General features: G+C 45.5%; 1 protein-coding gene across 2 annotated transcripts in view; it reads right to left on the minus strand.

Annotated features, from left to right (window-relative positions):
* MED15 (mediator complex subunit 15) overlaps positions 1-14,257 on the minus strand; it is a 32,634-nt gene extending 18,377 nt beyond the window's left edge. For both annotated transcript variants that reach the window (XM_077307297.1, XM_077307296.1), the window contains exons 1-6: positions 13,675-14,257; positions 10,526-10,613; positions 7,676-7,727; positions 6,353-6,376; positions 4,779-4,994; positions 1,089-1,336 (exon numbers count right to left, since the gene is read on the minus strand). In XM_077307297.1, the coding sequence (XP_077163412.1) occupies positions 1,089-1,336; positions 4,779-4,994; positions 6,353-6,376; positions 7,676-7,727; positions 10,526-10,613; positions 13,675-13,730 (684 nt within the window). In that variant the 5' untranslated portion in view covers positions 13,731-14,257. The remainder of the gene's footprint in view (positions 1-1,088; positions 1,337-4,778; positions 4,995-6,352; positions 6,377-7,675; positions 7,728-10,525; positions 10,614-13,674) is intronic.
* Between the last annotated feature and the right edge of the window lie 416 nt (positions 14,258-14,673).

Here is a 14,673-nt window from a genome sequence, read left to right on the forward strand (position 1 = left end):
TTTGGGATCAGAAGGCGAATTTCCTCCAGACAGACAAGGGGGGCATCATCTGGGCAAGGAATTGGAGTCAGTGTGGGTGGGCAGGTAGTTATGAATTTCCTGCATTCTGCAAGGGGTTGGACTAGATGACCCTGGAGGTCACTTCCAACTGTGATTCTATGAAAGGTGAAAAAGGCAAATTATGCTATGGACTGAAAACAGACCAGTCAGTATCATACTACCTTTATATGGATCTATGGTGCAGACTCATTTGTAATACTATACACAGTTCTGGCCACTATGCCTCAAAAAGAAGGAGCAGAAAAGCTGACAAGTAGAGATTTATGAAATAATGCATGGGGTGGGGCAAAGCCAGCTAGACAATTTTTTTCTGCTCTCCTGTAACACAGGACTGCCTGATGAAGCCAATGAGCAGCAAAACACAAAATTAGCTCACAGGCTTCACTGCCAGAAGATGTAGCAATACACACTAACATGCATAGCTTTAATTAGGCAAGTTCATGGAAGTGAAGTCTGTTAACGGTATTAACAAGGACAATTACACAGAAATCTCCCACATTTATTATTATTATTGTTGTTGTTTGATTTATTTCCCGCCACTCCCTGGGTAGGTTCGCAGCGGGTAACAGTTGTCTTAAAAACCCCAATTAAAACCCCATTAAAAGACATAAAAAATCATAACATAACATGGCGGCAGCCAATCACAATCTACTCCCACCTATCAAGGCGATAGAGAATGGGGGGAGATGATGTATACTTCAGACCCCCCCCCGGTCTGAACATACCATGCAACACCAGTTAGGGAAATAAGGAGAAAGGTTAATTGTCTTCTAGCTCATTCTGTAGTCTATCTGGCTGGTTGCTATTGGGAACGGAAGGAGATGGACCACTGAGACTTGAACCAGCAGGTCTCTTCTTATGGACTTATTTAGCTCTATACTTCTCCTTAACCCTGGAGAACAGGAGTGGCACAACTACTCAGGTAATGCACCATGCAACTGCACTGCAAGGCTGGAGGCTAAGCTGCAAGGTACAAGCAGCCCAGACACCTGGAAATGCCTCCCCTTGCTTCCTGCTCTTTCCATTACCTGCTGTTGGCTTTGCTGCTGCAGCTGTATTTTCAGCAAGTGCTGCTGTTGCTGCTGCTGTTGCTGGACTGCCTGCATTTGGTGCTGCTGTACCATTGCTGCAGCCTGCTGCTGCTGAGCCTGGAACTGCTGTTGCAGTGCATTCTGCTGGGCCTGGAACTGTTGCTGCTGCTGCTGCAAAGCCTGCTGCTGCTGCTGCTGCTGGACTGGGAACTGCTGCTGTGCCATCTGCTGGAGCTGGAGCTGAGCTGATAATACAAAAGGCAAGAAGGCCTGAGTGGCGAGATCAGGGGAATCCACAGCCGAGCAGCGAGCTCAGACTTCTTCCACTTACATTTAAATGCCTGACTTATCAAGCCGACCATAAGTTAGTCTGCTTTGTGTCCCTACTTTGGACATAATTTTACATTAGCAATAATTGGGGGAGCCCAAGGGTGAGAACAAAAGCAAAGCCACTTCCTGGGTGAGCCATGCAGTGCGGTGACAACCCCTTACCTCCCCACTCAAAACGACAGCCTAAGATATGTACACACAGGCACTGGAAGGCCACTGGCTTCACACCCTTAACCGAGGTGTTAAGTGGTTAAAAACTGCTCTCAACATAGATTACATTTTCCTAGCTGATGGTAAAACTGTTCAGGTTTCATTAACATCGCTATGTAAAAACTGCAGCTTTTAGGGGTTTGTTCTTATTGAAAGCTCTCTGTATCATATTTGAGAACACATATGGCGACATTGATATAAGAAAACCTGTGTTTCTGTTCCATTATGTTGTTTCCTCTTGATGCAGAGGAAACTAAATATTAACACACATTATATTTAACTTGTATTGTGTCTAATTTTCAAGGTGCCTTTTCGGGTCCATATAACCCTCTGAAATTAAATGAAATGATGAAGACTTCCTCATGGCCCATCTCTAGAGCAGTTGAACTCAACGCATCTGTTAGGTGCCTAAACTGGATTATGGAGCCCCACTTACTAGGTCATTAGTCCCTCTAAAGAGGTTCAAAACACTGGTTTGCAGTATTCTATGTACATACAAAGGAAAAACATGGAACTGTGTTACTATGTGTTATTTACTAAAACAAAAAAAAATTGCATTTTATGTGATTTGTTTCTGCTTGCAAAGGGCCCAGTATTTGCCACAACACATTTGCCAGAGAGGAGCTATGGTTCAGTGCAGGGGTAGTCAAACTGCGGCTCTCCAGCTGTCCCTGGACTGCAATTCCCATGAGCCCCTGCCAGCATAGTAGTCCATGGACATCTGGAGGGCCGTAGTTTGACTACCCCTGGTTTCAAGTCTGCTAATGCCTTGTTCTGCAGCTGTGTGGAGATCAAAATCATAACAGTCACTGCTATATTCCCCAAGTGCAACCATGAAGTAGTCCCTGTACATTCCCCATTTGAGGCATAACACAGAATGGCAAGCCTGGCCTCCCAGTACTTGTGCTGATTCTCTTTTGTGGCTACAGCGGCACATGCAAAAAAGGAGTTCCCAACACATATTCAGGCAAGGTTTATAAGAGTGATCAGGGGGCAACCCAACCATATAACAATGCTTGTTGCCAGGCAACATGGCAAATGGAGACAATATAACGATGAAGAGTGAAAACTAGGGGTCATAAAAGACTTTGTCATGGGACAGTATTACAGTGGAGATTGAAAAGTACAAAGAATGTGCTATCCACATCCACCAAACCTTTATAAATCCAAGACAGTGGCCTCAATGGTAGCAATGATCTGGCAGCAGTCAATGTGGCACCCAAAATGTGGTCTTGATACAAGAATCGCCTTGGAGGGACAGGGCAGCAGAGAGCCACAGAACATCAGCATGTACCAGACAAGAACAATAAGGAATTGGTGACAGCCATCAAGGAAGTAGCAGCTGCCAGCTCTTAGCAATTAAGCCTCTGCTTCTGGGACTTCCCAGGGTAGCTTCAAGGTGCAGCTTTTCTGCGTATGAAAGGAGTTCTTTGTTCAAATGCTTCCCTGAATCTAGGAGGTGCCAGTACTGTTTGCACATCTGTTGTTCAGGGTGATAAAGGCTCTTTGCATAATACTTTTAAATGTCATATTTCTATTTGGTTACAGGGGAAAATATTCCCATACAAACTGACCCAGCTTGGCAAGTGCCCCAACTCACAGCAACCAAAGTCCATTCTAATGGAACCATAGTCCAGCGGCATATTTAAAACCAACCAAGTTTTATTCAAGTGGTAAGCTTGGTCTTCAAGGTGCCATTGGCCTCAAACCTTGTTCTGCTCCTTCACACCAACACAGCTACCCACCAAAGCCCAGCCTAGACTTCCAACAGCAACCTGCTGAATGGTACATCCCTGTTATGTTGTTGTCTTCCTCTTCCCGCCCCCACACACTTTGGGATCACTGGTGTTATTAACAGAAAAATGACATCTGCTCTAGCATGTGACTAGATCAGAAGCCTAGGTCATTACGAAACTGAAGGGCAACATAGCCAGTCGCCACCTCACATGCTGTACCCAGGATGTGAGGAATGCAGGATTGTCAGAGCTGACAGGCTGGCCATGCTGACCTTTGCTCTGGCACTCCTAAGAGCCAGGAAGAAAGTAAAACATAAAGCCCTCCTCAAAGAGGTAGACCAGCTAAAGGGAACAGAAATGAAGGAGCATCAATCAGTCCTACAACATTTACTAAGTTTCCTGGGCCTTGACAGTTGCAGGTAGCTTAGATGTTATTAATTGTAAAGAGCAAAGTACCGGGAAAGGCAAGCCAAGACATCACACTATAAAGGTAAGTTGTTCCCTATAGTTCACTATCATGAAAACAGCTCTTGTTGAAGGTCACATAGGCAGGAACTGAGTAGCTGCTTGCAAAAACAAACTGACAGGCACTGGCCCAAGTTCAGCACAAACAAATTAATAACAGCACATCAGAGACGAAAATGTCATTCCCCAAACCCTGTAGCAAAACCTCCATGGAGTTTGCATGTTGGAGTGACAAATTAGTCGCAACAGAGGCTTTATCTCTTTTTTTTTTTAAGAGAAAAAAACATTCTATTTGTATCCTTAACACACAATTCCCAAATGGTGCCTCCGCACAGAAAACTGCCTAGAAAACATGAAATTGAGAGGCAGGTTGAGGACCCCATGTAGTGTCATACCCCATAACCTCAGTTTTAGGTCCCATGACATGGCACCATCTTCCCTACTAGAGCAGGTAGGTGCAGAGAACCACCATCACCCATCCATTCATTGTTTTTGGGATCCCAGCCGTAAGGTACAACTTACAACCGTAAGAGAAATAAAAATTAGCAGTCTGCTTTCTTTCTCACAAGAGGGAACATAGCATTTCAGTGTTTAGGACAGCGGATCCTAAAAGGACCTATTCAGAACAGAGGTCTTCAACCTGAATGTCAGAATCCTCTTGGGGAGTCATTGACCTGTAGGCCCCATGTCTCCCCCGATGCTTCTTTCCATTTTCATGGAAGGGCCTGCTGCCAGTGAATATGGGTAGAAAACCAGGATGCTCTCTTTACGTGCATGCAGACAGAAGCAGCAGGATAGCAACAGAAGCTGCCATACAGCCATAAAGGCGTTGTTGTTTTTTTAGCACAGACAAGTTCGGAGACATTAGTGTTCCATCTTCCTATCACAGGACTGATGGCTTGTGATCCCCCCCCCCCCATCTTGAGAGAACATCCTAAATACATACTTTGTTGGGTAGCTGTAGGCATGCCTGGAATGCCATGTGTGGCTATCCCAGCTGTTCCAGGAGGTTGCTGCTGCCCTGGGAGGCTTATTTGCTGCCCCATTGGGCCAAGTCCACTCATGCCACCCATGGGCGCTCCCTGAGGGCGTGAAGTCATTCCCATGCCTGCTGCTCCTGTGGGTGGTCCTCCTGTTAGATTCTGTAGTGCATTCATAGGATCTGTGGGGAAGAACACAAGCTCTCAGAGGGGATACATATGCACTTGCCCATCATGATGCTCCAAGATAATCCAGCCTTGCTAAACGACTGTATTCTTGCTCAGCTGAATAACAAATGCAACAGAAGCTTGGGAGACCAAGGATGCGGATCAGCCTTGAGCTACAATTGCAAATAAATTACTAGGCAACCACAATATAAGGGCAAATTCCTTTACTCCACTGCTATCTTAAAACCATTTGAGGCATATCAACAGCCTAAAAGAAATTATATTGATTCACTTATCAAAGGGTTACTAACAGACTCCTTATAAACTGTTATTTCTTGCTAGCTGCAACTTTAACAGGTGACTGTTCTCAACTTTCAGTGTTCTGTCACCCCTCGCTACCAAGCGAAGCTGCCAAGCACTATCAAGGACTTCCAAAGGAAGTGTCCCAAGTCTGATTCCAGAGAAGCAATATAGGCACAACCAAGAGAGCAAAGCAGAGCCTGGGATAAGAAGAAGAAGAAGAAGAGTTGGTTCTTATATGCCGCTTTTCCCTACCCGAAGGAGGCTCAAAGCGGCTTACAGTCGCCTTCCCATTCCAAGTAGCAGCTTCCCACAAAATCCACAAGGGCAGGAGCAGAAATGCTTCCCTTTAAAGAGACAGACGTTTCTTGGGAACCTAACAAGATCCACCTGCTCTGCAAGTAGAGGATGCATATAGTTGTCCCACAGCAGAAGAAAATCTCATGGAAATCACAAGTTCACTACTCCTGGATGAGTGTCTTTTCTTTCAGCTCAGTGTTCAACAAGGACGGCATAAAAAGAACCTCTGCTAAGGTTTTATTGGCTTAAAATCAATGCAGAACCTAAGCAGGGTTTTAACTGACTCACATATTCGATGAGTACATTCCAGATGTCCTGCTATTGAAGGTTTGTGACGTTCCATGAAAAAACAGACTGAATTTATGTCCTTCTGTTTCAGCAGCTAAAACAAAGTTCTTGTCCCTTACAAAATCCTACAAGCAGACACCCTGGAAGGAAGGCTAATTATATCCATTATAGTCAAGACAAACATATGACCAGGAAGTTCTACAAACTAAAATCCCCTCTTAAAGGACAAGTACTATTTTAATTCTCTTCAATCATCTTATGTATGTTATTGCTATGTACAGGCAATTTATCATTCTGCCAGGGCAGCACAAGAAGCATACACTGAAAAGACAAGAAGGGCCAGCTGAACCCAACCATGCCACTGAGGAGTCAAAAGCCTTCCATTCCTTGAGGCTGCACATGAAAAGGCCACTCACACACATTCCCTAGGAAGTTCTCATGAAACAAGCAAACAAAAAAGATTGAAAAAAGAACTGGTTCTTACCAGAAGCCTGGGACTTCTTGTTATCTAGGGAAATGTTTAAAAAAAATGATTGAATGAAGATTTTTGCTTGCTGAGGGCATGAGCACAAATAGTTCGGGAAACATGAATAAGTAAATTCTATACATTGCAGAAGGTTCAAGTAAATCAGATGCATTTATCATTGGACATCAATTTATTTACTACTAGCAAAAAACCACGTTGTACTTAAAATTACAACAGATGCTAGCCCCCACCTGGCAGACCTGCCGAGGCCTGCAGAAGCCATGGCAGGCCTTTTGAGGGCAGGGGGGAGGCACTGGTGGGAACTCCCCTCCTCTCTCCCCCAAGCAAGTGGGAGCCTTCCTGACCTCCTCAGGCAGACCATTCCATAAGGTAAGGGCAGCAACTAAGAAGGCACATGTACAGACAGCTGTTAATTTTGCCCGTTTGCAGAAGGCCTAAATCAGATGATGCGGACAACCATAGGGGGAGAGATAGTCACAAAGATATGAGGATTCAAGGATATGAAGGGCTTTGTATGTGATACTTTTACTGAGGCCAGTAACAGAAGGGGAGTCAACAGAATGACTGCAGAAAGCGAGCAATATATAAGCAAAATCTAGTCGCTCCTGATAATAGCTGAGCCAAGGCTTTGAATACCAACTGGAGGTTGCAAATTGATTTTGTGAGACCAATGTACAATAGTCTAGTATAGAATTCTTGTCATAAGTACAGTGCTGGCAGATGCTTACACAGGGTCATGTGTACTGACAAACTGCCAGACATCCCTTCTCAAGGGAAGAGTGTGAACCCACAGAGATGCCATCTGTCCCCTAGAAATGAATCCCTTACCTGCTGTGCAATTTAGAGTTACACATCCCGGATGGAAAGCCTTTGAATAGAGGGAGTTACCTGAGGCCAATGGTAAAGTTGCCATGACCATGTCACTTATAAGACCATGCTTAAGCATCAGTCAATGAATCCATAGGGCAGTTTTTCAAACATTTTTGCATGGCCATCATTGATGCACATCTGGCCCACTTTTTAAACAACAGCAAGAAATTGGGAACATTGGGACCCATTCCTAGTCCTTGCCCAGATGTGCTTTACCAAAAGTATCTTCTTCAGGCAGAGCAGAAAGCTTGGAAACAGAAGTTCCTTTTCAACAGTCAAAATGTCGAGCCTTTTATAGAATCTGCAGGCTCTGTTAGATCACATGATTCAAAATGAGGGTCACACTCTTACCCATACAGATTCATAAGTAATCTTTACAAGCACTAATAAACATTACATTCACTAATAAATTACATTCTTTCAAAACTCATAAGATAGAAATTTACTTACGGATATCCCGAAAATGGATAATGAGTCTTGCCACAAGGGAAAGATATTCCTCCTGCAGTCAAAAAATCAAAATTCACGTCAGAAGCCAGAGAGAACGGCAATGTTCTCTGTGACTTATTTTCCTCTTTCCCCTCTTGCCACAGAACAGAGAAATGCCCTGTAGGGCTTTCTGGCAAAGCTTCCTGTAGAAACAGCAAAGCAGAACTGTTTCTGATTAAGAGGTCATTGTATTTAAACTACATTAAAGGGAGAATGCAAAAGACGTGTGATTTGTGAAGAACTTGCAGGACAGAAAAATTCCTTTGCAATCCAGCAACAATTCTGCTCAGCTTTTATCATGTTGAACAAGGAAATGGACCTTTTACAGCGGATCCACCCAGTCTCAATTTCTTCCCTCAAGCCTCATCACAGAAATGTCATGTCAATAAAATATTCCATGCATACCTGCTTGCCTTAATTCTATCTTGTAAAAGCACATTATAATAACTGAATCACACAGTCAGTGCACATTTGGGGAACTCAGAACAATCCTCCCACTGTATCATTGGAGAAAACTATAGAATACCTTTGAAAGGCTTAAAGCTTCTCTAGAATCCCACAGGTCATGAGAAAGTGCTTTACAGGGTTTTAGGAAACTCTCCCCACCACATACACACAAACCTGACATAACAATCAGAACAAAATCTTGACACTTCACCGTGACCGCCCTCCAAACTTAGACACAGAAAGTGAACCGGAGGACCCTTGGCCGTCTCTGGAGAGAACACTGAGAAAGTTCAGATGACTCATGTTGACTGAAGTGGACAGGACGCTAACAGCAGCGAGGCCAACCACATGCCCACTAGACCCCTGCCCATCGTGGCTTCTAAAAACATCCGACAAAGAATAAGGCCCCCCCTCTGGGAGATAATCAAACTTTCTCACAATGGGATAATTCCTGGACTGACTAAGAGAGACGGTGGTACGACCAATACTGGGGAAAAAAATATCTAGACCTGTGAAAGCCCGACAACTATTTACCCATCTCACACAGTGTTTCTAGGTCAAATGGTAGAAAAGGCAGTCATGGATCAAATATAGGCATTCCTGGAAGAAGCTTCAGTCCTAGACCTATCTCAGTCAGGCTTCCGACCTGGACATGGTAGAGACAGTGCTAGTCACTCTGATAGACTACCTCTGTCACCAGCTGGACTGAGGTGGGTTTGCGCTGCTGATATTACTAGATCTCTCCGCAACATTCAAAACAATCAACCATGAGCTTCTAGCTCTCCACCTCGGCGATGCCAGAATAAAGCGGACAGCCCTCCAGTGCCTAATCTCCTTCCTCCAAGGTCACAGAGGGTAGCAATAGGAGAGAGATCATCAAGCTGCCAACAATTTACTTGTGAAGTCCCACAAGGAGCAGTCCTCTCTCCAATTTTGTTCAGCATCTTTATGTGCCCTCTTGCCCAACTGGTACAGATATTCAGGCTCAGTTGTCATCAATATGCAGGTGATATCTAGCTCTTCCTCCTGATAGATGACCACCCTAACTCTCCCCCAAAAGCATTTGCCAGCTGCCTGGAAGCAGTGACGGGGTTGCTCAAGCAGAGTCGTCTGAAGTTCAACGCTTCAAAGACAGAGGTCCTGTGGCAGAGTAGGAAGGGACCAAACAAGGAAGCACACTTGCCCACCCTAGAAGGTGAACAGCTCTCAGTGGCTCACTCTGCCAGAAACCTGGGAGTGACCCTGGATGCTTCCATCTCAATGGAAGCTCAGGTCATGAGGATAGCTTGGCTGGCATTCTACCACCTTCACCAAGCCAAGCTACTAGTGCCCTACTGGGTCCTGGAACACCTAGCCACAGTAATCCATGTGACAGTCACCTCTAGACTAGACTTCTGCAATTCGCTCTATACAGGCCTGCCTTTAGCTTCGATCCTGAAACTAGAGCTGATCCAAAACGCAGCAGTCAGGGTCCGCATAGTAACACCATGGAGGCACCACATCAGGCCCATCCTCCACCAGCTACAATGACGATGAGTCAAATTCTGGATTAGGCTAAAGGTTTTTGTAATCACCTTCAAGGCCACACGCGGTCAGGGCCCTGTTACCTGAGGGACCGTCTTTTTGCCTATGCCCCTCAAAGAGCTTTGCGCTCTGCCACCACCAACTGGCTTGTGATCCTTGGCCCTAAAAAGGCCCACTTGACTTTGACTAAGGCCAGAGCCTTCTCTGTCCTGGCCCCCACCTGGTGGAATGAGCTCCTGGGGATCAGGGCACAGACGAAACTAAAGCAGTTCCATAGGGCCTGCAAAAGGGAATTCTTCTGCCAGGCATTTGGCTGTTGGCCAGAATCAACAACACCTACCAGGCCCCTGAACCTCCCTCCCTAGAATCCATGAGTCTGAATCTATACCATGGATCTGTCTGATTACTATTCTGTTAAACTGTTCTCTTCTGTTACTGTTATTATTGTTACCACTGTTATATTCTAGTTTATTGACAAAACTGAATTCAATGTATAATTCTTTACGTTCCATGTACACCGCTCTGAGCCTCAGGGAAGGGCAGTATATACATTTAACAAACAAAGTAGATCATTTACACAGGGAAAGGATAGGATTTTCTGAGACTGCCCCACCAACAGACAGCAGCAAACCCAACAAGTGATGGGACGAAGGAGCAAAACGACAAGCAGAACTGGAAGTATTCTGAGACAAGCAGGGTACTGTGGTAGAAACTTCCGCAAAGGAGGATATGGAGTTTCTTTGTCTTTCATCTTCTGCTGCTGACATTTCAAATCTCTCCTTACCAGCGCTGCAATCTTTCCTGCAATGCTCCCTACCACAAGAAAATCCAGCATCTTACCCTTGATTTGGCCTTCATGAACACATGGTTCTCCATGTCATTGCTGGTTTTATTAGGAGCTACTCCAGCTTTCCTCATTGCTTCTTCACTGCAAGAAAGCAAACACAAGAACTTTGGTCAGAACAGCACAGTTTCGTGACTTGAATACAAGAGAACAACCAGTTCTTGTATTTTGCTGGTAACTTTTCTTCTGTTGAAAAACATGTATGACAAATTCACTCTCTACATGGAAGGTAACATTATATCCCTAATGCATCAGCACAGCCTTCCTAACAAGCCCCCCAAAACCTTTCATCAGCTCAGCTGCCCACATAACGTACTTTCAATGTTGACTCCAAACCCATACTCTCCTGTGCTCAATTTCTCATTCTCCTCCCCTTCAGTAACCAGAAAAGCATCTCCACAAGCCTTTAGGCAACTGCTTGTTCCCTTGTGCACTCCTTCACAAACATGCAGCTGCTGTTTATTCTTCTCTGCACCACACTCCTTCAAATCTTTCCATTTTCACATTCTTTGCATGTCTATATCTTCACTTCTACCACCCTACACTGCTTCACCAACTGAAGATGGAATGGTTGTGGCTGCTCATGCGTGTTTAACAGTTAATCTGTAATCTTACTGTTCTTAATTGTTCTCACTGTTAAAAATGTTATATATTCAAATCAAAATGTTATACTGTACTACATTATGAAAGCTTCAATGTAAACCACCCCGAACAAGGAAGGACAGTATATAAATATAATTGAATCAATAACCTGTTTTTGAGTTTCCACGAGGATGAGACCTGCTGTAAATTCTACTACAGGTGAAATAAGCAGCCTCCTTTTCTGAAAAGTTTGCTTGAACTTAACTAATCTTAACTCCTCCTCCAGTTTCAACAGCTCAAAACACCTTACAGCTCTACCATTCTAGTGAGCTATATACAGGGCACAGGAAACATTTCCAAAAAATGCTCTCTTGGAAAGCACAGTCCCTTCCCTAAGAGGAAAGCCCAAGTTTTAAATTTAGCTAATTTCACCAGGGATGGCCTGTGCAACTATGGCCTGTGCACACAGATATTAATGAAAATAAATGGGGGCCACACCAAGGCAAAATGAAAAGAAAAAAATGGTGCAAAAGGAAAAGAATCTTTATTAGTTGAATAACCCCTGCATGCTTTGCATTCAGCTTCATCAGGCGGAATGTACTTCTAAATTCCTTTTTGATTCCTATTCCATATAACCATTTGTTTCTTTCTCTTCATCCTGTGCAAACAGAGACATTCTCTCTCATCAGGCTAAAATATGCAATCACTCCTAATAACTAAGTTGAGTTTAAAGGGGGGGGGGGGAGAGAAACAAATTAGGTTTTAATTTACGGAATCCAGAACTGAAAACAGTGATTTTCTATTTACAAAAAAAACATTACACAAATCCTTTGAAATGTATCAGTGGACATTAATCAGGATTATGAGACAGAACCTCCACATTTAGAGACAGTGGGAAAACCAGGGGAAGGAACTGCTGCTTCCTATCAAACCTCTGGGCTCTCCATTAGTAAAACAGGATGTTGGACTGGGGGGGGGGGGTCGGGACCCCTTTGGAGGTCAGGGCAAGCAACCTGGCCGGTGGGGCACCATCCACACAACAGCCTTGCGAGGTAGATTGAGATACAACATTCATCTGTCTGGAGCAGCGGAAAACAGCGAGATCGGCATGGTGGGACAATAGGCAGAAACTGAGAAACCCTGGGGAAAAAACTATTTATATACAATCATGAACAATGGATCTTCACGCCATTGGTCAGTTTCAGTTTAATTTCCATGAAAGAACACTTGCATAATTGTATGGGTGGGGGTCACAACAACATGAGGAACTGTATTAAAGGGTCACGGCATTAGGAAGGTTCAGAATCACTGGACTAGATAGTCTGGCGTAGAAGTAATCATGTTCCAGAAGCCTCTTGAAAGAGTTAGGAGGATCCATACACCTACAGAACAAAACCCTCTCAGATACTTGTTAATCAGGCAGATGGATATAAAAAGTATATAATTATTTAACTGTTTTAATCTGAGCTTTTCATCTTATTTATCATTGTATTTTATTGGGTGGGTTAGAAAAAATGCATCTTTGGGGAATAAGACCAAGCTGGCAGTTCCTCTGCTGCCATTGCCTTTTGAACCATTCCATTTCACATTGCAGGGGGATGTTTGGGGAATACTCTTCTTGCCTGTAAATGCTACCTGATAAGCCTCAACATAAATGCTGAGGAGCAAATAATAATAATAATAATAATTATAATTATTATTATTATAATCAAAGTAGGCCTGTACTTAGAATTTCAAACAGAAAACACCATCTGAATCCAACATATGAGAAAAATATATCAAGTGTTCAAATTTAAAGAACACTCATGATGCCAACGGCATATTAATTAAAAAGAAAGTTCAATAGTTGACAATACCAAAATACAAAGTATCAAAAAACTGCACGAGGGCAGCCAAGGCACATGTGTTTTGTTTTTGCACTGCCTTCAGACTATACCTCTTTTGTCTTCCTTAATTGTTGGCACGTGAGACTGATCTGGGAGAACTATGATCAAAACTTCACTGCGTCATGAAATTCGCAGGGTATCCTTAGGCCCTTGCTCACAGGGCTACTGCAATACTACAATGAGGGAAGGGGGAGGGAACAGACCGACCCCACCCTGAGCTCCTTGCAGGAAAAACCGAAGAAAAGCATTCTAAATTAATAATGAAACGGGGCGCTTTTGACCCAATCTATACAACGATGCGCAGAATGCTGCACGTGGCGACTGGCTGTTAGGCCACGGGATAGCGCCGTTTCGAACCGGGGGGGGGGGGGGAGGGCTCCCTTTTAAATCCTGTCCCAGTAGGCGGCCCGCAAGCAGACCAACAGCCCACCAGGAAGAACCATTCTGCCGGGCCATTGGAGATCCCCTTGGACTGAGGGATTTCTCTTCAGCCAAACCGCGGCCTCCGTTCCTCATCCTTTCCGGTCGAGACCGGCGAAGGCCCGGCCGGCCGCCTCCGCCAGAGCCCCCGGCGCCTCAACAACCCTTCCGGGCTGGCCGGCCTCCCATCCACCAAGGGGCGATTGGGGCCTAGCCGCCGCCCAACCGTTTTGGCCCCACTCGGCAGCCGTACTCACATCTGGCTGACCAGCTTCTGCCTGAAGTTGTTGCTGCGCCATTCGTTGTCCTCCATCCCGGTGGCTTCGGCCTCGGCCTCGCCTCTTCTGCAGCCGCCACTACCGTTCGGGCTCCGCAGCCTGAATGGGAACAGACGCCTCTTCCGGCAACCGGATGTGACGGCGAAACGCGACCCGTCGAGTCCTTCCCTTAGGGAAACCAGGGCATGCTGGGAAGTGTAGTTTCAGGTCGGGGACTGGCTCGCGTGCCCAGCCCAGAGAGTTGTAGTAGGGCTCCGCGCGGTCAGGCGGAGGGGAAACCGGGGGCCGGGAACAGGCGTACCTTCCCCGCCAGGAAGGGAAGAGGCGGCTGCAATCGAGCGCTCCTTCATTGATCAGGCGCAAGTGGATCCAGATCCAGAGGCGCTGTCGCGGGTAGAGGCGCAGGCGACACTCCGACTCCCTCCCTCGTCCTGGCCTGGCCGATTCCACTTGTTGCCCCTGCCCAGCCTGCGCTGCCCACAGCTTCCCACGGCCGCGGGTCAGAACACTGAAACGCCGTCAGGAGGCGGCCGCGCCGCTCTCGCCAACTTCAGCCTTTAGGGCGAGAGAACAACTCGCGAGCGCTGGGAGGACTCCGTGGCTGCTTGTCTGTACAGCTACAAAGTGGGAGCCCAAGGGCACCAATAAAATCTTATTCAAGGCGTGAGCTTTCGTGTGCATGCACACTTCCTCAGACCATGGGACAGAAATCATGAGAGTACAGATATAAGGAGAGAGTAAATGAGTAGCCAATTAGATTCAAGTGGGTAGCTGTGTTGGTCTGATAAAGGTAAAGGTAAAGGTATCCCCTGTGCAAGCACCGAGTCATGTCTGACCCTTGGGGTGACGCCCTCCAGCGTTTTCATGGCAGACTCAATATGGGGTGGTTTGCCAGTGCCTTCCCCAGTCATGACCGTTTACCCCCCAGCAAGCTGGGTACTCATTTTACCGACCTCGGAAGGATGGAAGGCTGAGTCA

The sequence above is a fragment of the Paroedura picta genome, chromosome 13 (assembly GCF_049243985.1).
Source record: "Paroedura picta isolate Pp20150507F chromosome 13, Ppicta_v3.0, whole genome shotgun sequence".
Classification (NCBI taxonomy): domain Eukaryota; kingdom Metazoa; phylum Chordata; class Lepidosauria; order Squamata; family Gekkonidae; genus Paroedura; species Paroedura picta.